Source organism: Amia ocellicauda, chromosome 7 (genome assembly GCF_036373705.1).
Source record: "Amia ocellicauda isolate fAmiCal2 chromosome 7, fAmiCal2.hap1, whole genome shotgun sequence".
NCBI lineage: Eukaryota > Metazoa > Chordata > Actinopteri > Amiiformes > Amiidae > Amia > Amia ocellicauda.
The window spans coordinates 45,128,828-45,153,208 of NC_089856.1; the positions used below are offsets into that span (position 1 = coordinate 45,128,828).

Genomic DNA, 24,381 nt, shown 5'->3' on the forward strand with positions numbered 1-24,381 from the left:
AATTTTCTTTAGTACAATGTGAAGAAAGCTTCACATTATGCAACACAATGAATCATGAGACACCGGGAAAATTGCATAATACGCGTCTCGTTTACCATCATTATGCTTTAATGGAAACCTCCCTTCCCAGACACATACACTTTTCTGCCTTAATACACTTCTGCAAAATAAAGTGCAGTTGATAAACTACACAAATATTCTTCTCAATGTTTAAAATAGAGTATCTCATTAATATACATTGAGATATACCATGAATGCTGTTTTTATTTTATGTATTTTTCGTTCTCTAAAACTGGAGCTTGAATATTGTAGCTCATGATTTACGATTCGATGTTGTTACCTGTTATGAAGGTAGCATAGATGTTACCTTGAGCTCTGGACAAATGAGGCTGTGATCAGGTTTCGCTCATTAAACTTTCCATGAAGTATTTTTGTCCTGTGCCACAGTGTCGTCACCTTTCCTTCTTCCTGTAAATGCTTTTAGTTTTGGTTTTGAGTTCTCTGGCAGTATTGCGTGTTTCCGGCTGGTCTGAAAGACGTGCGACGAGTAACTCTGTAGTTGCCCTGGATGCAGAGCTGATGGACGAGCTTCGACTGAAATTCAACCAGCTGGCAGTGGGGATATCCGAGCAAGTGGATGAGAGTGAATTCAAATTGCTCAAAACGTACTGGTCAGGTTTAGTGCCAAAGCACAGGCTGGAAGCGGCGGCGGACCCTGGCCAGCTGTTGGCGACGCTGCTGGAAACTGACTGCATTTCACTGAGCAACGTGCACCAGCTGATTTCCTGCTTCGAGGAGCTGTCTTTGCCGGGACTATCGCAGCGGTGCTTGCAATACGAGAAAGAGGCCAGAATCGTTTGTAGTGGAAGTAAGTTATTGTATGTGTGACTCTTATACAGGTTTTTAAAATGAAACCTTATCACCAGAAGTTTTTTTTTTTTTTTTTTTTTTGTTTGTTTGTTGTTAATCGTATTGGACTCCAGGGCGAAGGCACAGATTTAAACCATGCTGTTTTTGTGTGCATCATGTGCGTAATATCTTGCTTTTCTATTGATCTGTTTCTATGCATCTATCCGCCCGTTGATCAGTTAATCACCGTCTATCATATGAAGATACTGACCAACCGATTTACCTAGCTGTATGTCTAATCTACTGTTTCCAGGAATCCGGTGTAAAATTTAGTCTTACATTTATCACAGAAATCATAAAAACATGAAAATGACCGGCTGTAATAAAAGAACAGTTGTTACATATTTAACTGAACTCCGTCTCTTGTTCTAGCCTCTCTCAGTGACAGCCCCATGCACCTGCCCGGTGTCCGCCCCCCCCCGGCACCTTTCAGCGCGACGGTGCCCGTTCCGGAAACGGGGGGTCCCGGGGGCGCCGCGAGCCTGGGGGCGGCGCGCAGAGGGCCACAGAACGAGCCGCAGGAGAGCGATGAGACGCTGCTCTGTGGCCCCTGGGGGCCACTCGCCAGCACACCCTGCAGAGCGCCGATCGAAAGCGTGAACCGGCCGGAAGAGCTGGACGAGGGGACACTTTTTAACGTCGTCTCGTCGGTTAGCAGTCCTGCGAGGACCAGAGAAGGTAAGAGCCCAGTCATGATGTGTTAGTATAGCTATACAGAATAGCCTGGAAGTGCTGGCTCTGGGGAGGCATGTGTGAAGCTGTGGGACTGTTGACAGCTTGTTAACTGTGGCTGAGTCAGTTGTGCCTTCACAGTATTTTGCTTCAATCTGCATTGCCTGCATTACTTTTATACCTCAGAGTTTTTGTTCTCTCTACTTATTTGTGCACCATACCTCTTTGTAGTTACATACATGAACTTTAAGCTGCTTTGGATACATTATTATTATTTGTAGTAGTAGTAGTAATACACACGGATAATGGCTCAGGGAAAAAATGTCTGATTGGATCAGAGAAGTGTGCCGAGACTTTCACTAAGCCAATTGCAGGAAAAGTAATGATTTCTTAATATTCCATTTGAAAGCGAGCACCCCCCAGGACTATCACTATTCTGTAGGCTAAAAGTGTTTGGGAAACCATCCCCCGATCCTCTTCTGACAGGGAGCTGCTGGCGTGGGCTGTGAGTTCTGCTCTCCTAGCCTTATTTCCCCTCGGCAGCCCACAGGAATCTCTGCAACAGCACAGTTCTGCCTTTTCAGTTGCACTTCTTGTTTTCTGGTCATTGTTTTTGATCCTACCTTGAATATAACAAGGAATTCCCCAGTGATAGTTGCCTGAAGAGACTTGAGTGGAGGAACATGACTGCAAACCCAAACATGTCCTGTCTCCTCCTCTCATAGGCATCTGTTTGTGGAATGCACAAGTGCTACAGGAGTTTGACCTTCTGCCATCTTTCACGGCCCAGGAGGCGTGGGCTCTGCACAGGGTCCTGGGGGATACTGTGGCTTTCCCACTGCCAGAGGTACAGGACTCATCCCTCTGGTGCCTTCCTCAGCTTTGTAAGACAGTGCAGGCTGTTGATGGGCCAGATTTCTGTTCTGCCAAAGGACAGAAAGCAAGAGTATAAAGAATTATGGATGTCGCAATAGCTTTGGTGTTCGGGGCCAAATTTCTCAGTTGGGAAAGTTTGGGGAAATTCTTGTCAAGCATAATAAATATACCCTTTATTCTTTGTATTATTATCCAATCATTTAAGTTTAACAAACTGATACCAATCAAAGGCAAAACCTTTTTATAAATAAATAAATCTAAGAGATTGGGTTACTTCTGCTCCTGCCTGTCCTTCCACTCTCTCTCAGACCAAAGGGGAGCGCGTGAAGGAGGTTTTGTCAGCAGTTAGAGAACGGGCCGTTCTACGTCATCTCTGCGAGGCCATGAAGACCCTGAATCGCCAGGATGTGCTTTCTGCCATGCACGCTCAGAGTAACCTGATGTCCAACCTGGGTGAGTCAGCCAAGTCCCCAGCTGAGGGGGGGAGTTCAGTGTGCCACAGTGTGATCCTGGACCCTCTCTGGATGGGACATCATTGTGTATTGAGTCTATAGTTTTGGGATCCTGGTGATATCCTGGGATCCTTTATATGAGCTAATTATAGGGCTAGTACACTGCATTGTGTTAATATCTATGAAATCTAGTAAGTGGGAGGAGTGTAAAACCCATAGTCACCAAGTAAAGGAGTGGCAGACTTTTTCTCCATCAATGCATTTAGATTAAGAAATACTGGTCATTACTTTTGCTTTGATTAATGATCTCCCTTTTCCAAGTTTGGTCAACACTCATCAGTAAAAGATTGCAGTTGACTCAACATTATCAACATGCACAATGCCAGAAATGATGTCTGCTGCTGTACTCGCCATAGAAATAAAAATGGGAGAGCAGCATGCAGGAAAGTGTAATACTCTGTAAACCCTGTAATTTTGTAACCTCGCTATGCCAATGCATCACAACTGACAAGAGCTTAAAACTCTGTCTATCCAACATCCCCTATGCTAACCCATATTGCCACCATATGATCAGTAGAATGGGTCAGATTTGCATGCTTGCTTTATAAACATGGACACACTGTGATTTTTTTTCTTGGCTGTTATTCTGAATCCAGGTCCTAAACTGAAGGAAGACACCAGAGTGAAAGATCTGCCCTTTTCCTTATGGCTTCCCTTCACAGTAGCACTCAGTGTGGAGAAGGAGGACGGTATTACAATTTTTCTGATGTCAATCAGTAGACTCCTTCAGCCAAGGCCATTCACATGATGTGTATATACACTCACCTAAAGGATTATTAGGAACACCATACTAATACTGTGTTTGACCCCCTTTCACCTTCAGAACTGCCTTAATTCTACGTGGCATTGATTCAACAAGGTGCTGAAAGCATTCTTTAGAAATGTTGGCCCATATTGATAGGATAGCATCTTGCAGTTGATGGAGATTTGTGGGATGCACATCCAGGGCACGAAGCTCCCGTTCCACCACATCCCAAAGATGCTCTATTGGGTTGATATCTGGTGACTGTGGGGGCCAGTTTAGTACAGCGAACTCATTGTCATGTTCAAGAAACCAATTTGAAATGATTCGACCTTTGTGACATGGTGCATTATCCTGCTGGAAGTAGCCATCAGAGGATGGGTACATGGTGTTCATAAAGGGATGGACATGGTCAGAAACAATGCTCAGGTAGGCCGTGGCATTTAAACGATGCCCAATTGGCATTAAGGGGCCTAAAGTGTGCCAAGAAAACATCCCCCACACCATTACACCACCACCACCAGCCTGCACAGTGGTAACAAGGCATGATGGATCCATGTTCTCATTCTGTTTACGCCAAATTCTGACTCTACCATCTGAATGTCTCAACAGAAATCGAGACTCATCAGACCAGGCAACATTTTTCCAGTCTTCAACTGTCCAATTTTGGTGAGCTTGTGCAAATTGTAGCCTCTTTTTCCTATTTGTAGTGGAGATGAGTGGTACCCGGTGGGGTCTTCTGCTGTTGTAGCCCATCCGCCTCAAGGTTGTACGTGTTGTGGCTTCACAAATGATTTGCTGCATACCTCGGTTGTAACGAGTGGTTATTTCAGTCAAAGTTGCTCTTCTATCAGCTTGAATCAGTCGGCCCATTCTCCTCTGACCTCTAGCATCAACAAGGCATTTTCGCCCACAGGACTGCCGCATACTGGATGTTTTTCCCTTTTCACATCATTCTTTGTAAACCCTAGAAATGGTTGTGCGTGAAAATCCCAGTAACTGAGCAGATTGTGAAATACTCAGACCGGCCCGTCTGGCACCAACAACCATGCCACGCTCAAAATTGCTTAAATCACCTTTCTTTCCCATTCAGACATTCAGTTTGGAGTTCAGGAGATTGTCTTGACCAGGACCACACCCCTAAATGCATTGAAGCAACTGCCATGTGATTGGTTGGTTAGATAATTGCATTAATGAGAAATTGAACAGGTGTTCCTAATAATCCTTTAGGTGAGTGTATATATATACAGTGGGGGGGAAAAAAGTATTTGATCCCCTGCTGATTTTGTATGTTTGCCCACTGACAAAGAAATGATCAGTCTATAATTTTAATGGTAGGTGTATTTTAACAGTGAGAGACAGAATAACAACAAAAAAATCCAGAAAAACACATTTCAAAAAAGTTATAAATTGATTTGCATGTTAATGAGGGAAATAAGTATTTGACCCCTTCGACTTAGTACTTGGTGGAAAACCCTTGTTGGCAATCACAGAGGTCAGACGTTTCTTGTAGTTGGCCACCAGGTTTGCACACATCTCAGGAGGGATTTTGTCCCACTCCTCTTTGCAGATCCTCTCCAAGTCATTAAGGTTTCGAGGCTGATGTTTGGCAACTCGAACCTTCAGCTCCCTCCACAGATTTTCTATGAGATTAAGGTCTGGAGACTGGCTTGGCCACTCCAGGACCTTAATGTGCTTCTTCTTGAGCCACTCCTTTGTTGCCTTGGCTGTGTGTTTTGGGTCATTGTCATGCTGGAATACCATCCACGACCCATTTTCAATGCCCTGGCTGAGGGAAGGAGGTTCTCACCCAAGATTTGACGGTACATGGCCCCGTCCATCGTCCCTTTGATGCGGTGCAGTTGTCCTGTCCCCTTAGCAGAAAAACACCCCCAAAGCATAATGTTTCCACCTCCATGTTAGACGGTGGGGATGGTGTTCTTGGGGTCATTCCTCCTCCTCCAAACACGGCGAGTTGAGTTGATGCCAAAGAGCTTGATTTTGGTCCCATCTGACCACAACACTTTCACCCAGTTCTCCTCTGAATCATTCAGATGTTCATTGGCAAACTTCAGACGGGCCTGTACATGTGCTTTCTTGAGCAGGGGGGCCTTGCAGGCGCTGCAGGATTTCAGTCTTTCACGGCGTAGTGTGTTACCAATTGTTTTCTTGGTGACTATGGTCCCAGCTGCCTTGAGATCATTAACAAGATCCTCCCGTGTAGTTCTGGGCTGATTCCTCACCGTTCTCATGATCATTGAAACTCCACGAGGTGAGATCTTGCATGGAGCCCCAGACTGAGGGAGACTGACAGTTATTTTGTGTTTCTTCCATTTGCGAATAATCGCACCAACTGTTGTCACCTTCTCACCAAGCTGCTTGGCGATGGTCTTGTAGCCCATTCCAGGTCTACAATCTTGTCCCTGACATCCTTGGACAGCTCTTTGGTCTTGGCCATGGTGGAGAGTTTGGAATCTGATTGATTGATTGCTTCTGTGGACAGGTGTCTTTTATACAGGTAACGAGCTGAGATTAGGAGCTCTCCCTTTAAGAGAGTGCTCCTAATCTCAGCTCGTTACCTGTATAAAAGACACCTGGGAGCCAGAAATTGGGCTGATTGATAGGGGATCAAATACTTATTTCCCTCATTAACATGCAAATCAATTTATAACTTTTTTGAAATGTGTTTTTCTGGATTTTTTTGTTGTTATTCTGTCTCTCACTGTTAAAATACACCTACCATTAAAATTATAGACTGATCATTTCTTTGTCAGTGGGCAAACGTACAAAATCAGCAGGGGATCAAATACTTTTTTCCCCCACTGTGTGTATATATATATATATATATATATGTATATGTATATATGTATATACACTCACCTAAAGGATTATTAGGAACACCATACTAATACTGTGTTTGACCCCCTTTCGCCTTCAGAACTGCCTTAATTCTATGTGGCATTGATTCAACAAGGTGCCGAAAGCATTCTTTAGAAATGTTGGCCCATATTGATAGGATAGCATCTTGCAGTTGATGGAGATTTGTGGGATGCACATCCAGGGCACGAAGCACCCGTTCCACCACATCCCAAAGATGCTCTATTGGGTTGAGATCTGGTGACTGTGGGGGCCAGTTTAGTACAGTGAACTCATTGTCATGTTCAAGAAACCAATTTGAAATGATTCGACCTTTGTGACATGGTGCATTATCCTGCTGGAAGTAGCCATCAGAGGATAGGTACATGGTGGTCATAAAGAGATGGACATGGTGAGAAACAATGCTCAGGTAGGCCGTGGCATTTAAATGATGCCCAATTGGCACTAAGGGGCCTAAAGTGTGCCAAGAAAACATCTCCCACACCATTACACCACCACCACCAGCCTGCACAGTGGTAACAAGGCATGATGGATCCATGTTCTCATTCTGTTTACGCCAAATTCTGACTCTACCATCTGAATGTCTCAACAGAAAATCGAGACTCATCAGACCAGGCAACATTTTTCCAGTCTTCAACTGTCCAATTTTGGTGAGCTTGTGCAAATTGTAGCCTCTTTTTCCTATTTGTAGTGGAGATGAGTGGTACCCGGTGGGGTCTTCTGCTGTTGTAGCCCATCCGCCTCAAGGTTGTACGTGTTGTGGCTTCACAAATGCTTTGCTGCATACCTCGGTTGTAACGAGTGGTTATTTAAGTCAAAGTTGCTCTTCTATCAGCTTGAATCAGTCGGCCCATTCTCCTCTGACCTCTAGCATCAACAAGGCATTTTCGCCCACAGGACTGCCGCATACTGGATGTTTTTCCCTTTTCACACCATTCTTTGTAAACCCTAGAAATGGTTGTGCGTGAAAATCCCAGTAACTGAGCAGATTGTGAAATACTCAGACCGGCCCATCTGGCACCAACAACCATGTCACGCTCAAAATTGCTTAAATCACCTTTCTTTCCCATTCAGACATTCAGTTTGGAGTTCAGGAGATTGTCTTGACCAGGACCACACCCCTAAATGCATTGAAGCAACTGCCATGTGATTGGTTGGTTAGATAATTGCATTAATGAGAAATTGAACAGGTGTTCCTAATAATCCTTTAGGTGAGTGTATATACACACACATCATAAATATATATATACTATGTCTCAAGGCATGCAACGTTGGGGGGGGGGACTTCCTAGCTTAATAGCTTTCTAGCATGCATGCTTCTGAAGTTGGCTCTGGGTTGTGCTTCTGCCAGGCAGCGACTGGAGGATCCTTGCCGAGAGACTAGGAATCACAGCCACTTACCGAGAACTCTGGAAACAGAAGTCCAAGAACCCAGCAGAAGACGTACTCAACTCCTGGAAGGTACTGGTGTTGGTGTGCAGACCTTTCTGTGCTGTGTCCTACTGTGAGTCGGGTTTTAAGAAGCCCTCTGAGATGCAGCTAGGATTAACAAAATGGCGTCCCTTTCTAGATTGTAACTTTCCCTTCTGTTCTTAAAATGGTGGCCTGCAAATTAGACGTGGAGAGTGGTTTCCAGAAATGAGTGCCCTGTTTCCATTTCTTCTCCTTCTTCCAGAATAAAATCAGCGAGGCCACAGTGGGTAATCTGTTTGATCACATGATCTCCATGGGCCGGGAAGACCTGGCCGACATGCTGTGAGCGCCGGGACGCAAGATTTCGGAGGGTCATCTTCCACCCTGGCAGAAGGAATCTGTGTCTCCCGTCTCTCCTCGATAACCTGTGCTCTAGCGGGCAGCAATGGCCCCAGATTGCATTGACCGTGCCAGCGCCTTCAGTTGAAAAAGGAAACAGACTCTTGTTTCTGTACTCAGGGTATTTTTTATAGACCTAATAACTGTTTCTCTTGTTACCAAAAGAACAAGAGAAAAACAGGGGAAGGGGTGGTATTTGGGAAATTGTGAAAAGAAAGTATATGTGTAACTTTCAGTCAGTGGCTCAGGTTTATTGCATACACAGCTCTGGAATATTTTGCCACTATTGATCAGATAAGCTCTCTGAAAACACAGAGTCCTGGTGATATGTTGATACGTTCACACCAAGTAACTATGCAAACTAAAATTGGCTTTAAAACACTATATATATATTTATTTATTGATTTTGTTTGTTTTTATCAAATATGTAGTTAATTGTCCATACAGCACCTTTTTGGCACCTTTTCTAGAGAATTCAAATTTCATCAATGTTGTGATTCATTACTTTAAAAAATAAAGCATTGGATTTATATGGACAATATACAGTACTGTGCAAACGTTTTAGGCAGGTGTGAAAAAATGATGTAAAGTAAGAATGCTTTCAAGGATCAAGAATCGGCAAGGATCTTCGAGTCGCTGTCTGACAGAAGCACAACCCAGAGCAAACTTCAGAAACATGCGTGCTAGAAAGCTATTAAGCTAGAAAGTCGTCCCCCCCCACACATCATGTGAATGGCCTTGGCTGAAGGAGTCTACTGATTGACATAAGAAGAATTGTAATACCGTCTTCCTTCTCCAAATATGGATTTGATGTAGATTTTTCTTCTGTTCACTCACTTTGCATTTAGTTAATTGATAAATATAATCTATTAACATGTCTAATTTTGAAAGCATTCGTACTTTACTGAATTTTTTCACAGCTGCCTAAAACTTTTGCACAGTACTGTAAAGTTTGAATGAATGCAAGTGCTGCTTCCTGAAACTAAACATAAGTCAAAACTGCAGAAGACCTAAAAATCCCATTGTCACTTTATTTTATTTTATTTGTAAATACAATATGGTAGCCTACTTTTCTACAAACAAGGTGCTAACATGCTCAGATGCGCACAGACAAGAACATTTGTCTCTTGTATAATATAATAGTAGCAATAATTATTAACTATTCACTCTGTGAAGGGTGCTACACTAAATAGAAATTGATTGATTATTAAATCTGATTTGGAGCCAGCAAGTGATTGTGAATTCATTTAATCCAAGTGTAAATAAAGAATCGGTATTACATTACAAAATGTTTATTCCATGGTTTCACAGATATTGCAAAGTACAAGAAGCTTGTCTGTTTCTGACATACACATTGGTAAAAAGAGAAATACACTATAAGTAGCATACCAAAGTGTACATAGTTTACACAATTATAAATAAACTATACGGACATTATTTATGCCATAATCCCATGTCTTATTAAAATGCATAGTTTATTCATTGTCTCAGTTTTAGTTTCGCAGAATTAGTAATTGAATTTGAATGTATAATAATACAATATCCTTGTAAGTGTAATTGTGGACTGTACACCATAATAATTGCAGTTATTGTGTTATCACTGTCTGTCCTGAGTAACGAAATAACATGTACGGTTTATGATACTTAAGATAAAATGTATTGATTTTTTTAGATTGATTTTCCTAAATGTAATGAAAAGGAAACACCTCTGCCGTGTCAGGATTTCTCCTGCCGTGACCCGGATTCGAACCGGGGTTGTTGCGGCCACAACGCAAAGTACTAACCACTATACGATCACGGCGAGCTACCGAGGAGCTGAGGGGCCAGGCCGGCACAGTGCGTCGCGGCTCTGCAGCGAAGGGGTACGAGTGGCGTGGCGTGCTGATGTCACGATTTCAGAGTCGTACGTGCCTGCACCCAGAGGACACCTGTGTTTGTGTACAGAAGATGGTGACTCGTTTATAAAAATGTCCCATATGGTCTAGCGGTTAGGATTCCTGGTTTTCACCCAGGCGGCCCGGGTTCGACTCCCGGTATGGGAATACAGTCTTTTTATCAGTTCGGTTATTATTTCTGTGCGTCTTGTCACTTTTAAAGCAGAGCCGTTTCTAACTGCAACCCTGTGTCCAGACGTGTAGTGGTAGAGTGGACGTGGTTAAATGAGACAGTAACGCCCTCTTTCCATTTCACACGCTTTTACCAGTCATTTAAACAAATATAGCGTCTTTGTTATTACAGTGATTTCATTTAATAAACTTCTGCATACTTTTTAAAACTGACAAAGCAGAAACACGCGGACACACACGACCCGCAGGATGGCGGGGTGAAGAGCGTCGTTTCTGCCCAGCGGGGCCGCCGTCAGCCGCGACGCTGCTGTTTCTCCACTGTCGGCCTCAGCTGCTGCGCACGTCAGCGGTTTTCATGTTTTGTTATTGCCGTTTATTAAATATGGCAGCAAATATTCCTGCGAGCTCGTTTCCCACGACTCGGTGACATTTCGGACCTGTCCAAGTTATTGTGTTTTAATCCAGTCATAACCAAGAAGCGGTTTTCGCGAGAGACTATCGGGTTTCCAATAATTAAACTTTGCAGTTTTTATTACTTATTCTCATCATATTAGTAGACAAATCAATAAATAATAAATTACATATGTATGTATTAATAATGTTAAATATTTTGAACTGAGAAACATGGGATTGAAAAGTGGAGTCATTCTGCCAGGGCCCCGGAGGCCCGTCACTGCACTTCTTCGGGTTTTGTAGTAGTAAATTCATTCAGGAATCTGTCAAGTAATTTATTAATTTGTGCGATTCGTGTGTCAATTAATCGATAATTACATTGATCAACTATGTATTGATCAACTATGACTATTTGCATGTTAGCTATATATTAATTTTGCAAACTCCACATTTAACATTTAAATTTAACATTTATATTTATATTTTACATTTATATTTAGACTAAATATTTATTTCAAAGCTAAATGTTTAGTTTCCAAAGCCCATATTTCGAATTTTAACTAAATATTTAATCAAACGATAAATATTATTTTTTCAAAAACGGAGATTTAGCATTTCTTTAATGTTTATTAATATTGTTATTAATATTATTATTTGGAGTGGCTTGGGGTGAGGTGTCTGTCAATACACTCGAATGCAGAGGGCTGATGTTTCACACCTGGATGGCGCACGCACTCACATATGCTCTACAATTCAGTTGACAAACCATTATATTTCACCAGACGGCCCTCCTGCATCACAGACATCTTGTATGCCAGACATGTAGCAGGTTCACATGGTTAAAGCTTACATTTACAGACCATGCATGATGGTTTCACTTACCTGGAAAAAAAAAAGTCTATTTAACAATTTCCATGACAAGAACAGATCAGAAACACACACACCTGCAATCACCGCACCCAGAAGGACATCCAATAGCAAAGTAAATATTCTAATTAAACGTTTTATAATTCACACTAATCGTGTGTGTGGAACAAGCCAACATGGAACAAATTAACACAGGTGCTATTAGCCTGGGCAGAAGCCGTTTTATGTGAGCCTTGAGTTTTACTGGTAAAAATGGACGCGTCTGCTCCTATTGGCTAGAAAGACTGAAATGGGTTTGGCACAGAGCATGATTGACAGTTGGTCTGTCCGTCTGGAAGTTCGTCGGTTTGTCTGGAAGTTTGTCTGGAAGTTGGTCTGGTTGTCTGGAAGTTCATCGGTTTGTTAGGAAGTTTGCCTGTTTATATTAATTAATAGCCACATTAATTACATGGTTGGTCAATGTAATTACGGATTAATTGACACACGAATCGGACAAACGAATAAATTACTTGATTCCTGGATGAATTTACTACTTTATGGCCAAACTGCCGGCTGAATTGCCAAATTGACGAATTCCCGAATGGATTTCGAAACTACGAACACTTTTGAAACAAATGGCGCTCCATAGTTAACTTTAAATCATGAAAAATTGGTCGTGGAGGTAAAAGACGGACAGAATATTTGAAATTAGATTTGTCCCTTGAAAGCGCAGTGTAACTTGCTGTGCAGTTAACGGTAGTGCAGGTAGGTTGCGCTACTGAGTATGTTAGCACTGTGCATGTACCTCAGATGACACCTTTTAGTCCAGTAAAAAAATTACAATGTACTTTTTTTTTTGCTGCTGTGTGACATTGTTTGGTCGCGTACAACATTTGGAGATTTCCTTTTTGGTCTAACTAACTATACACCAACTACTATGTACCATGTGGTTTGTACTATGTTTACTATGTACTCTGTGACGATGAACACACCTGTTATTAGCTGCTAACCTACCTAATTGTACATAGTGTTACTGATGCATACTACATCTAACCTACTTTATACTTCGACTAATTCGGTTTCAGACTATCAATGATAATAACCTGCATAATACCATAAAAATACATACCCAATAATATATCATGCAAAAGGAAATGTCACATGCAGAGAAAGTATCTCAAGCTTCTGTAGGGTTTCGGCTTTTTTGAAACCTGTATTTTACCGCGGATTTTAATTTTAATTAAACAATGAATTAATGAACGAATTAATTAATAAGTAACCACCCTACTAATCAATTTATATTATTAATCTTTATTTTATGTTACACTGTTTACATTGGCAGCGTAGCTTTCGGAGATGTACTGTACGTAGGATTATTCTAGTGGTAAATCGCTTGCATTTCTTTCTGTCCTTATGTGTTTGCCATGGAAATGTTATAGTTTCAAATAGCCTATAGTCTGGTGCAGCGGCAACTCCAGTACCAGAGTTGCCTACCCCTGATGGTGAGGTTGGGATTCCTGGTATTCCCGTTATGGGAATAATCTTCACTTGTTTCGCTTATTTCGAGCACCAGTTGAAGCCACTTTCCTGTCTATTCACACAAAGGCCAGTGTGACGTCACATCAGCGTGACGGGGAATTATTGTCATAATTAGATACAAGATTAATAATAGGCTGTTTTTAACGTTGTGGACGATTTCTTTCAAGCAGTAATATAATTTAGCTGGAGTCCCAAGTGTTCTTTTTAAATATGCGTATTTTGTGTTCGTCTCATAGTGGCAGGATTTCTATTTGTTTTCAATTAATCGTATATATCTGAGGATATTGTAACTGCAAAACGATCATGTACTTTTAAAATCATTTGACAATACTGATTAAACAAACATGCTCCGTTTGTGACAATGCAAAGTTTGTCATATCTCCCAATCCATAACGAATATTTAATTATGTAATAAAAATAAAAATTAAGTGATTTTTTTCCTTAATTGACTAATTGGTTTTCCTACATGTCACGAAAAAAATATGACCCCTCTGCCGTGTCAGGATTTCTCCTGCCGTGACCCGGATTCGAACCGGGGTTGTTGCGGCCACAACGCAAAGTACTAACCACTATACGATCACGGCGAGCTACCGAGGAGCTGATATAAAATTGGTAAGACAGCATTACTGCTCTCCAAGTGGACACGCAGAGTAATGCTTTTAATGGTGCAAGGGGAACGTGATGACGTCACACCCAGTCGCTCACAAAAGTGACGCTCGTACGCCTGCAATGCATTTCTGGACCTAAGGGTTGCTCGTAGTGTCTAACTTGCCAGTGGTCCAGCGTTTAGGATTCCTGGTTTAGCAGACACTGCGTATTAGTGCTGCAGATATTTATAAATGTCATTATCTGCGTGGCCATCGTAAAGCGTTTTCTGCGAATCTTCTTATTGGCTCTTCGGCGTTCTCCGCGGCGTGCACGATGATTGGTTGTCATTCGGTCTTATGTTGTTGACGCGGATTGGTTGCAGACTTGAAGTAAGTATGCGTGTATGGGATTGGCTGAGGTCGATGCTCAGCTGGAGACAGTCATATGACAACCCAGAGGTCGCGGAAACGAATGTGTGTTAGCAGTCTTTACCAGCCAGACGGGTTCTATTAAAAAGCTGCGTATTGTACATGCTCATTAACTGCTTAAGTTCACAGTACGCGGCGGGAAGATCCCTACGTGTTGAGGTGTACTCTGCGGGTCCCGGGATGGGGGTCTCCGTGACCGAGTTATCGCTCCGGCTGGACGAGCTCACCATGCAGTTCATGGACCAGCTGGAGTCTCTGGAGCAGAAACGAGAGCGATTCAACTCTCTCATTGAACAGGTGAGGGCAGATATTACAACAAGTGCGCTCAAATAGCATGCACTAGATTAAGTAAGGCACAGTGAAGTAGGCAAGTACTGTGCGATTGTGACCTCAGTGTTGTGAGCCGTGCTGTCAGAGCAGGCACAGTTACCAATAGTATATAAGAACATAAGACAGTGTCCAATCGAGAGGAGGCCATTCGCCCCATCGTGCTCGTTTGGTGTCCATTAATAACTAAGTGATCCAAGGATCCTATCCAGTCTGTTTTTGAATGTTTCCAAATTGTCTCTTCAGCCACATCGCTGGGGAGTTTGTTCAGATTGTGACGCCTCTCTGTGTGAAGAAGTGTCTCCTGTTTTCTGTCTTGAATGTCTTGAAGCCCAATTTCCATTTGTGTCCCCGGGTGCGTGTGTTCCTGCTGATCTGGAAAAGCGCCTCTGGTTTGATGTGGTCGATGCCCTTCATGATTTTGAAGACTTGAATCAAGTCCCCACGTAGTCTCCTCTGTTCCAGGGTGAAAAGGTTCAGTTCCTCAGTCTCTCAGTAGGACATTCCCTTCAGACCTGGAATAAGTCTGGTTGCTCTCCTCTGAACTGCCTCTAGAGCAGCGATATCTTTCTTGAAGTGTGGAGCCCAGAACTGTCCACAGTATCTAGATGAGCTCTAACTAGTGCATTGTACAGTCTGAACATCACTGCCCTTGTTCTCAATTCTACACTTTTGACAATATACCCTAACACTCTGTTTGTCTTTTTTATTGCTTCCCCACATTGTTTGGATGGATAAAGTGAGGAGTCCACATGGACTCCTAGGTCTTTCTCATGTGAAACTTCATCTAGTTCTATTCCTCCCATAGTGTAATTATAGTGGACATTTTTGTTACCTGCATGTAATACCTTGCACTTGTCCACATTTAATTTAATCTGCCAGGTGTTGGACCACAACTGAATATTATCTAAATCCCTTTGAATAGCCTGTGCTGCCGAGATTGTATCTGCTGAGCCACCTATTTTAGTATCATATAACAGCACAATAAGGCAATTATGAGTGTAGGTGTAATAAAATAAGGGTGACTTCTACTATCCACCAACGCATACAAATTATAAAGAGGAAGTGGATGTACTGAGAGGTGTAGGTCAATCCCAGAGCTTTGTGTATAAAGTGTTTTTCAAGAGGTGAACTGCTGGTCTGATATCCGCGACGCTGGTGCAAGACCACGGGTGTTGATCTCCTTTTGCCTGATCCACCAGGGCTGGTTCTCCATCTCCAAGGCGCGTTACGCCATGGGGAACAAGTGCGTTTCAGCCCTGCAGTACGGCAATGAGATGGAGCCGCTGGTTCACATCAACACCAGGTCCGTGCAATAACTACTGTCATGTCGTATACAGTGCTTCATTTGTGCCAGTTGCTGTTTTAGCTAAACTAAATCTACGGAGCCTGGATTTGGATTTGTTATTGAAACTGCCCATTCACACAACTAGCGTCTTCTACTTCTACCAATCTGCCCAAATAGCTTAAAGTAAGCATCAAGTTTGATAAAAGTATCAGTCAATTGTCTTGTAAATTCTGCATTTAGTTTCAACCACTTTCCAATTCAATAATATGAATCACAAAACGTGTGTATTATTTACTCTTGGGTCTCTGGAAAATCAAAGTGTTTCTGAATTGAAATGTGACTGAAGAATCTGAAAGGTCCGACACTCAGTTGCAGCCCTCTCTCTGTGTTGTGAGACAGGGCTTCGGAAGGTGGGGGGGTGGAATTCTGCACAGAGAGACTGGAACCCAGATCCACAGAAGCTTCTAAAGAGGACCTCAGCACAGTGGAAGAGATTGGGCCAAAGGAGGAAGGTAAGGAATTCAGAGAAATCCAGAGTAAAAACCTTTCTCCAGTCCCCCCCCCGCACCACCCCAGCTCCAGGCCTATTTAATTCACATTCAAAGAAAAACATATGTTTATTTTATGTATTTATTTATTAGAACTGGTCTCTAAATATATATTTCATCTTTTTCACCATTGTGGCATTATTTTATTAATTTATTTTAAGGTATAAGGAGAAGAAAGACTGCTAAACCAAAGGACCCCAGGGAGGATGCTGTGCTATCCGAAGAGGTGCCAAAAGACGAGCAGACTGCTGGGCAGATTGGAGGGCCACTTCGGTCTCCGGACCCCCTGAAATGGTTTGGGATCCTGGTGCCTCAAAGCCTCAAACAAGCTCAGTCCACCTTTAAGCAAGGCAAGTCCTTGATAACTTAACTGATAGAGCCTGAAGCTGAGTGGCAGGAGATGCATGCTTTCTGTAGCCAATATACCTGCAAACCTACTGTGGTTCTAAGTTGGGTGAATTGTTTTTATTTCTTAATGGATTAAGAAATATTGTAATGCTCTCTGCAGTGAAAAGTAGTTTGATATGCACTTTAATGGAAAAATGTTCCATTCACTGTAGTCCAATTTTACGCTTTGTATCTTTACGTATATACGTCTGGTTAATAGAACATATTGATTGTATTGTACTCTTGTAAACATGGATAAAGGGCATCTGTTGAATGCATACATTCCCAGCACACACTTCCGGCCTTCCTGTCCTTCTGTTTTTAGGACTAACTGTAGCTCCCTGCTTCCTCCTCTTGCAGTGATCGAGCTGTCAGCAGAGATTGCGGTTTTGCAGACCCAAGTCACAGCGACCAGGGAGCAGCTGAGGAGGAGGAGGCTGGAAAAACAGCAACTGCTACAGGGGAAGGAACAGTAGAGAGGAGAGGCCAGCTGTCTTTTCACCACTGACCAAGCCTCTTTAATCTCTGTAGCCTTTGAGTGGAATAAGAACTGTTGGCTGGTATACGTAGTTGGGGGAGGGGGCATGCATGAAGGAACAATATCCATTCAATGATATTAAATACCTCGCACAGACAAACCAGGTTGCTTGGTTAACTGTATAGCCTCCTACAATAATTGTGTGTGTCCCTGTGTGGTCCACAGTAGAGATTCATGTATGGCTTTTTCGATGAGGGAGAAAGGGTCTGGGAGGATATACTTTTGCGGAGATTTGAGATTGCGGAGTACTGTATCTTAAAAATGCTAATCAACAGGGAATTGTATTGTACCCACCCTCACTGCCAACTGAATAGTAGGACAGTTAGTCTGCCAGCCACATCTGTTTTTAGATTTAGTTTGAAAGTTTTATCCACTGTTCTTCCCTGTGTATCCACAAGGCAGCAGCAGAACTCAGTGATGACCAATGTTAAAACCATGTATAACATTTTTATTTGTATATGTTTGGTTCTTCAATTGTTTGCTAACATTTAAGTTGTTCGAGTATTTAATGTACAACATTTATTTAAATGCGTTGTTTGTCCCTGATAATAAATACGTATATTCGGCATTATACAGATCCTTTGAAAGTAAGTAGTATGTTTCAGTGGTTAAAACATTTTAACAATGAAATGTGCACAGTTATGTCACATATAGTACAGTAGTGTATCAGGAAGCATACACACACTTCAATGCCTCCAATGTTCAAACCAAATCTACGCCCTTGTCTCTATCCCTTTCCTGTCTGTATCCCTCTGTCATGTCTTCCTTATTCCATATTCCACATCACTCTTATATAATTATGTTTTAAAATGTCAGTGCATGGGTTGGCTAATGACACTAAGTCTCTGTCTGGCATTCACGTTGTTGGAAGGGAATAATACTAATAATAACATTTCAAAGGTTATTTTGTGGAATCCGTGATGAAATTGTGTCCTTTGATTGTCCAGTATGACAATCCACATGAATTTGAATATAGAGTACAAGACAGTGGGTGACTGATTCAAACGAAATCGTCCATGAGAATGAATGTGTGTTACACTTAAAGACAGTGCTTTCCCATACCGGGAGTCAAACCCGGGCCATGGGGGCGTTGTCACAATGAAAAATAAAAATTAAGAAAATTAAAACGTCATCAGCACATCTCTATACACGTCCAGTGAGGAGGAGCGGTATGTGTGACGTTTCACTGTCCCTCCTCGGTAGCTCGCCGTGATCGTATAGTGGTTAGTACTTTGCGTTGTGGCCGCAACAACCCCATATACAATCCGGGTCACGGCAGGAGAAATCCTGACACGGCAGAGGGGTCATATTATTTTCGTGACATGTAGGAAAACCAATTAGTCAATTAAGACATAAAAAAAAAACCTTAATTTTAATTTTGATTACATAAATAAATATTCGTTATGAATTATGATATATGACAAACTTTGCATTGCCATAAACGCAGCATGTTTATTTAATCAGTAATGTCAAATGATTTTAAAAGCACTTGATCGTTTGGCAGTTACAATATCCTCAGATATATACGATTAATTGAAAACAAATATCAATCCTGCCACTTTGAGACGGACACAAAATACGCATATTCAAAAGAACACTGAGGACTCCAACTAAATAATATTACTGTTTGAAAGAAATCGTCCACCACGTAAAAAAAAAGTCTAAAATTAACCTTTTATATATTTATGACAATAATTCCCCGTCACGCTGATGTGACGTCACACTGGCCTTTGTGTGAATATACAGGAAAGTGGCCAAAACTGGTGCTCGAAATAAGCGAAACAATTGAAGATTATTCCCATATCGAGAAAACGCGGAATCCTATCCGCTAGATCAGCGCTAGGCACCTGATGTAGGTATACATACCAGGGGCGTCATGCAGCTACATGTTTTTGTGGGCACAGTCGGAACACAAATTACGATTGTTACAGATGAATGGTATTTTATTGCTTTTAAATACACCTATAGGGTATCCTACGTCATTTTACATGTAAGTGTATTTTAATGTACTGCTCTTCTACATACATATACAATAGTATTGCTCTGCTGTTTTTGTTATATTCTAGGCACTGTTATTTCTAATACCAGTTACTGTTAAAACATCTTCGCTTGGTTCCAAACAAAGTGTAAAAGTGTTGATTTAACACTTTAGTGGTGGTTCCCATATATACAATTCTAACATGTTGAATTGAACACTCGTGGTGTTAAATTCGGACATTCAGATTTGCAGTGTACACTAAACATTCCATAGTTTTACATTTTTTTTTATAATTGAGCATTTTTGTTAAAATACGTTTATTGACTCACGTGTCAATGCCTTATAAAACACTAGTACGAGAGATAAAACGACAACGCCTATATCTTGTATTTCCTCATATATTGTTTAAACCAGATTGCATACTGATAAAAAACAGAACATTAGCCTACCAAAAAAATATGAAATTTCGGTTTAAGAAAAAACCCAGGACAATATACATGCTTAAAACTACCACGGAATAAGCAAGATAAACTAAAAAGACCTAAACAAAGGGAAGTGTAAAGCGTGTTATAATATTCAAAGTATTCTTCAGTGTGTGATGTACTCTACCTTGCTGTACTTCACACAGCGAATCGATGACGCGCATGCGTTGATTAAGGGGCTGTCGCTAAATAGCATACTGTAGCTGAAGTCGCGAGGGATCAATCATATTTACTTAAATGTTTCTATATAGGTTTGACATAAAATAACTAAAAATTGAAATGATTTGGGCATATGTACATACCAGATATATATTACTTAATTGATACATGATTATGAACTGTCATTTAATCCGTAGAATCAAATACTTTTAAATTGATCATTTGCAGCTCTGATGTCCACAGATGCACGCATGGAGAAATCTTAATACCAGGCAATGCAAACCTATCAATCCTGCTACTTTGAGACGAAGACTAGACGCATAATCAACGAGACACCGAGGAACTCGTCTTAAATATTTTCATTGTTTACTTAATTATTCGGATATGGATAGTTATGTCTACTTAATATGGAGGATAATCCATGCCAAAATTAAAAATAAATACAGAGAGAAAATAATAATTAAATAAATGAATAAATAAATAAATGTTTAAATACATGTTTAAATAAATAAATGAATAAATAATTAAATGTGGAAATAAATAAATGGAAATTTCTCTATTTATTTCTGTATTTATTTATTCAGTTAATTATTTCAACATTTATGTATTCATTTATTTATTTCCAGTCTGCCGCTTTGCTATTGACATTTCCCAGTGCGTTTTTACATGTCGAAGGGCGGTTCTGTATTTCTGTTTCTCTCAAAATGTGACAAAACCCCTCTGTCAATCACAGCTAGTGGGCGGGATCCAGTGCGTTTATTAGCTAATCCAGTACACTGTGTAGTGTGGATCGATTAAATTTGAGTGTAAATTTAGAGTTTGAAAGAACGAAAGAGTCAAAACATTGTTTTTTAATTCCTATAAATACACTTCAGTAATTTAATGTTGTTATCGTCTACAAAAACAAATTAAACCCCACAGGAACCTCACTACACAGTGTACTGGATTAGATAACCCCCCCATATTCAAATCTAGCAATTACAAACCCCCCCGATATTTGTATCATGATCACATGAAAAATATGTAGAATTTATTTATTTTGTAGCAATATTTCTGTTCCTATTGAATGTGAGTTTGTCATAATAAATAGATAAAAATACTTAAGTCCCCCTCCATTGCACAAATTGGTAACGCCCAGTTTTCCTTCACAAGCGTTTGCGCTTTCCTCAACACAGACCTGAGCGCTTTGACTGCAGATTGGGGAGCACAGGTAGCAGCTCTGAAAATGAAGAGATCGCTGCCCAGCAGACTATTTTAAATTGCTGGTCAAAGACGGACAGCAAAAAGACTAAAATATGTACTGAGAAGGTATGATAATATTGTGTAATTTGACTAAGTGTTAGTGTATCCTAATCCCAAATGTACAGTTGTGCAAGAGTTGACTACTGTATGTGTTTCCATTTCAAAAGGATTACAGTGCATTACAGCGGCATGTAAAAATCACAAAAAAAATGATTTAAATTTGAGTTGAATTTGTAATCAGTTACAGTGAGCATTCATTTATTCAAACAAACATTTGATCATAAATGCTTACAGATAGATAGATAGATAAGCAGAGAGACAGACAATAAATCAAAATATATATATTGTCCAATAACACTGCACATATAACAAATATGATTTTTACATGTATTTATTATTTTTCTTATAAAAAATATCAGGAAGCATACACACACTTTCAACCCCCCAATGTTAAAACCAATTCTACGCCCTTGTCTCTATCCCTTTCCTGTCTGTATCCCTATGTCATGTCTTCCTTATTCCATAGCATGTATTCCACATCACTCTTATATAATTATGTTTTAAAATGTCAGTGCATAGCTTTGCTAATGACATTAAGTCTCTGTCTGGCATTAACGTTGTCGGAATCCTAACCGCTAGACCATATGCGATCTTGACAACACTCAAACAGTGTCGGGAGCTGTTTTCAGCATCACGTCGGTCTTAGAAAACATAGGCCTACATCACACAACACTGCGCCACCCAAGCAATAACACCTTAACTAGTATACTTATAAAATGAGTAATAAAGTAAGTAATACTACATATTCTTGTTACACTGACTACTTAGGAAAAGCTGAATATCTCCTCGGTAGCTCGCCGTGATCGTATAGTGGTTAGTACTTTGCGTTGTGGCCGCAACAACCCCGTTCCGAATCTGAGTCACGGCAGGAGAAATCCTGACACGGCAGAGGGCTGTATTCTTCTCATCATTGCATGCAAGTGAAGTTCATATTTATATCAACACAGTCACAGATACATCAGAAAATATAGAAGACTAATCATAACTTTGCAAATGTAATATTTTGTGGATTATATCAATACATTAATAAGTTTCATCGCTTTTAAAGTATCTACATATTATTGATTGGTCGTAGAACCCAGTCGCAGGGGGGGAAACCCAACAATAAAACAAGAAGGCTCAGGGTTGGGTCATGTGACAGTATACACATTGATCAGTACATTATGGGTTTTGTATAGCGGACACTGAAAACTGTCCAATGAGAGCACTGGGTTTGCTAATCGGTGTCCCGCCAAGTAGTAGAATATAGCAGTATATGAAAAGTACCCGGGTGACATACAGCTTCCGTTTCGTAAACGAAGTATGGGAGTACTGGACACTTTTCAACCGTATAAAAGGCCACGAAACACTATGAAATTTCCATGAAATCCGATTGCATGTAATTCGAAAGCGTTCGATTTAGTTGGATTTCATGAAATGCGTGAAATCTATGGGCTCAAATTAGCGCCATAAGTATCGTATTCAAAATGTATAGAATTGTAAACAAAAAATATGTATCGAAAGGAAAACAAATCGAGAGCAAAACTTTTTCATGAAAACAGTTGGGTTATTCTTCCTGATTGGGTCAGGATGAACCGTCACTCAAACCTGCTGGACCAATGGAGACCCAGGATCCACGCCTCCCTGTAAATTCCGCCCTCACGACAAAACAGACAAAACTCGTAAAGAGAATAAATCAATCAAAAGCAAAGAAACTGGTGGCGATAGCAAATATCACACCATCGCAAGCAAAGACAGGGACTGCAGGTGAGTTTTGCATAGGTTTGCTAATGACACTAAGTCTCTGTCTGGCATTAAAGTTGTTGGAAGGGAATAATACTAATAATAACATTTCAAAGGTTATTTTGTGGAATCTGTGATGAAATTGTGTCCTTTGATTGTCCAGTAAGACAATCCACGTGAATTGGAATATAGAGTAGAAGTCATATTGGGTGACTGATTCAATCAAAATCATCCAAGAGAATCAACGTGTGTTACATTTAAAGACAGTGCTTTCCCATACCGGGAGTCGAACCCGGGCCACCTGGGTGAAAACAAGGAAACCTAACGGCTAGACCATATGGGATCTTGACAACACTCAAACAGTGTCGGGAGCTGTTTTCAGCATCACGTCGGTCTTAGAAAACATAGGCCTACATCACACAACACTGCGCCACCCAAGCAATAACACCTTAACTAGTATACTTATAAAATGAGAAATAAAGTAAGTAATACTACATATTCTTGTTACACTGACAACTTAGGAAAAGCTGAATATCACATTGGTGGCTCGCCGTGATCGTATAGTGGTTAGTACTTTGCGTTGTGGCCTCAACAACCCCGGTTCGAATCCGGGTCACGGCAGGAGAAATCCTGACACGGCAGAGGGCTGTATTCTTCTCATCATTGCATGCAAGTGAAGTTCATATTTATATCAACACAGTCACAGATACATCAGAAAATATAGAAAACTAATCATAACTTTGGAAATGTAATATTTTGTGGATTATATCAATACATTAATAAGTTTCATCGCTTTTAAAGTATCTACATATTATTGATTGGTCGTAGAACCCAGTTGCAGGGGGGGAAACCCAACAATAAAACAAGAAGGCTCAGGGTTGGGTCATGTGACAGTATACACATTGATCAGTACATTATGGGTTTTGTATAGCGGACACTGAAAACTGTCCAATGAGAGCACTGGGTTTGGTAATCGGTGTCCCGCCAAGTAGTAGAATATAGCAGTATATGAAAAGTACCCGGGTGACATACAGCTTCCGTTTCGTAAACGAAGTATGGGAGTACTGGACACTTTTCCACGCATAAAAGGCCACGAAACACTATGAAATTTCCATGAAATCCGATTGCATGTAATTCGAAAGCGTTTGATTTAGTTGGATTTCATGAAATGCGTGAAATCTATGGGCTCAAATTAGCGCCATAAGTATCGTATTCAAAATGTATAGAATTGTAACCAAAAAATATGTATCGAAAGCAAAAAAAATCGAGAGCAAAACTTTTTCATGAAAACAGTTGGGTTATTCTTCCTGATTGGGTCAGGATGAACCATCACTCAAACCTGCTGGACCAATGGAGACCCAGGATCCACGCCTCCCTGTAAATTCCGCCC

The 24,381-nt window shown here is 40.9% G+C and overlaps 2 protein-coding genes and 3 non-coding genes across 5 annotated transcripts; 3 read left to right on the forward strand and 2 right to left on the reverse strand.

Annotated features, from left to right (window-relative positions):
- Positions 1 to 471: 471 nt before the first annotated feature.
- LOC136753618 (uncharacterized) lies at positions 472 to 9,627 on the forward strand. The gene is made up of 7 exons (XM_066709887.1): positions 472 to 868; positions 1,282 to 1,587; positions 2,307 to 2,428; positions 2,766 to 2,910; positions 3,566 to 3,658; positions 7,940 to 8,049; positions 8,264 to 9,627. The coding sequence occupies exons 1-7, from the start codon at positions 475 to 477 to the stop codon at positions 8,345 to 8,347; spliced, it is 1,254 nt and encodes a 417-aa protein (XP_066565984.1). The 5' UTR covers positions 472 to 474; the 3' UTR covers positions 8,348 to 9,627.
- Positions 9,628 to 10,129: 502 nt separating this feature from the next.
- trnah-gug (transfer RNA histidin (anticodon GUG)) lies at positions 10,130 to 10,201 on the reverse strand. Its single transcript has one exon. It is a non-coding gene; the product is annotated as a tRNA-His (tRNA).
- Positions 10,202 to 10,370: 169 nt separating this feature from the next.
- trnae-uuc (transfer RNA glutamic acid (anticodon UUC)) lies at positions 10,371 to 10,442 on the forward strand. The gene has a single exon. It is a non-coding gene; the product is annotated as a tRNA-Glu (tRNA).
- Positions 10,443 to 13,756: 3,314 nt separating this feature from the next.
- Positions 13,757 to 13,828, reverse strand: trnah-gug (transfer RNA histidin (anticodon GUG)). Its single transcript has one exon. It is a non-coding gene; the product is annotated as a tRNA-His (tRNA).
- Positions 13,829 to 14,246: 418 nt separating this feature from the next.
- Positions 14,247 to 17,919, forward strand: vma22 (vacuolar ATPase assembly factor VMA22). Its single transcript, XM_066709888.1, has 5 exons — positions 14,247 to 14,557; positions 15,790 to 15,893; positions 16,275 to 16,387; positions 16,585 to 16,773; positions 17,171 to 17,919. Exons 1-5 carry the CDS (start codon positions 14,363 to 14,365, stop codon positions 17,284 to 17,286), a joined length of 717 nt encoding a protein of 238 aa, XP_066565985.1. The 5' UTR covers positions 14,247 to 14,362; the 3' UTR covers positions 17,287 to 17,919.
- Positions 17,920 to 24,381: the final 6,462 nt, after the last annotated feature.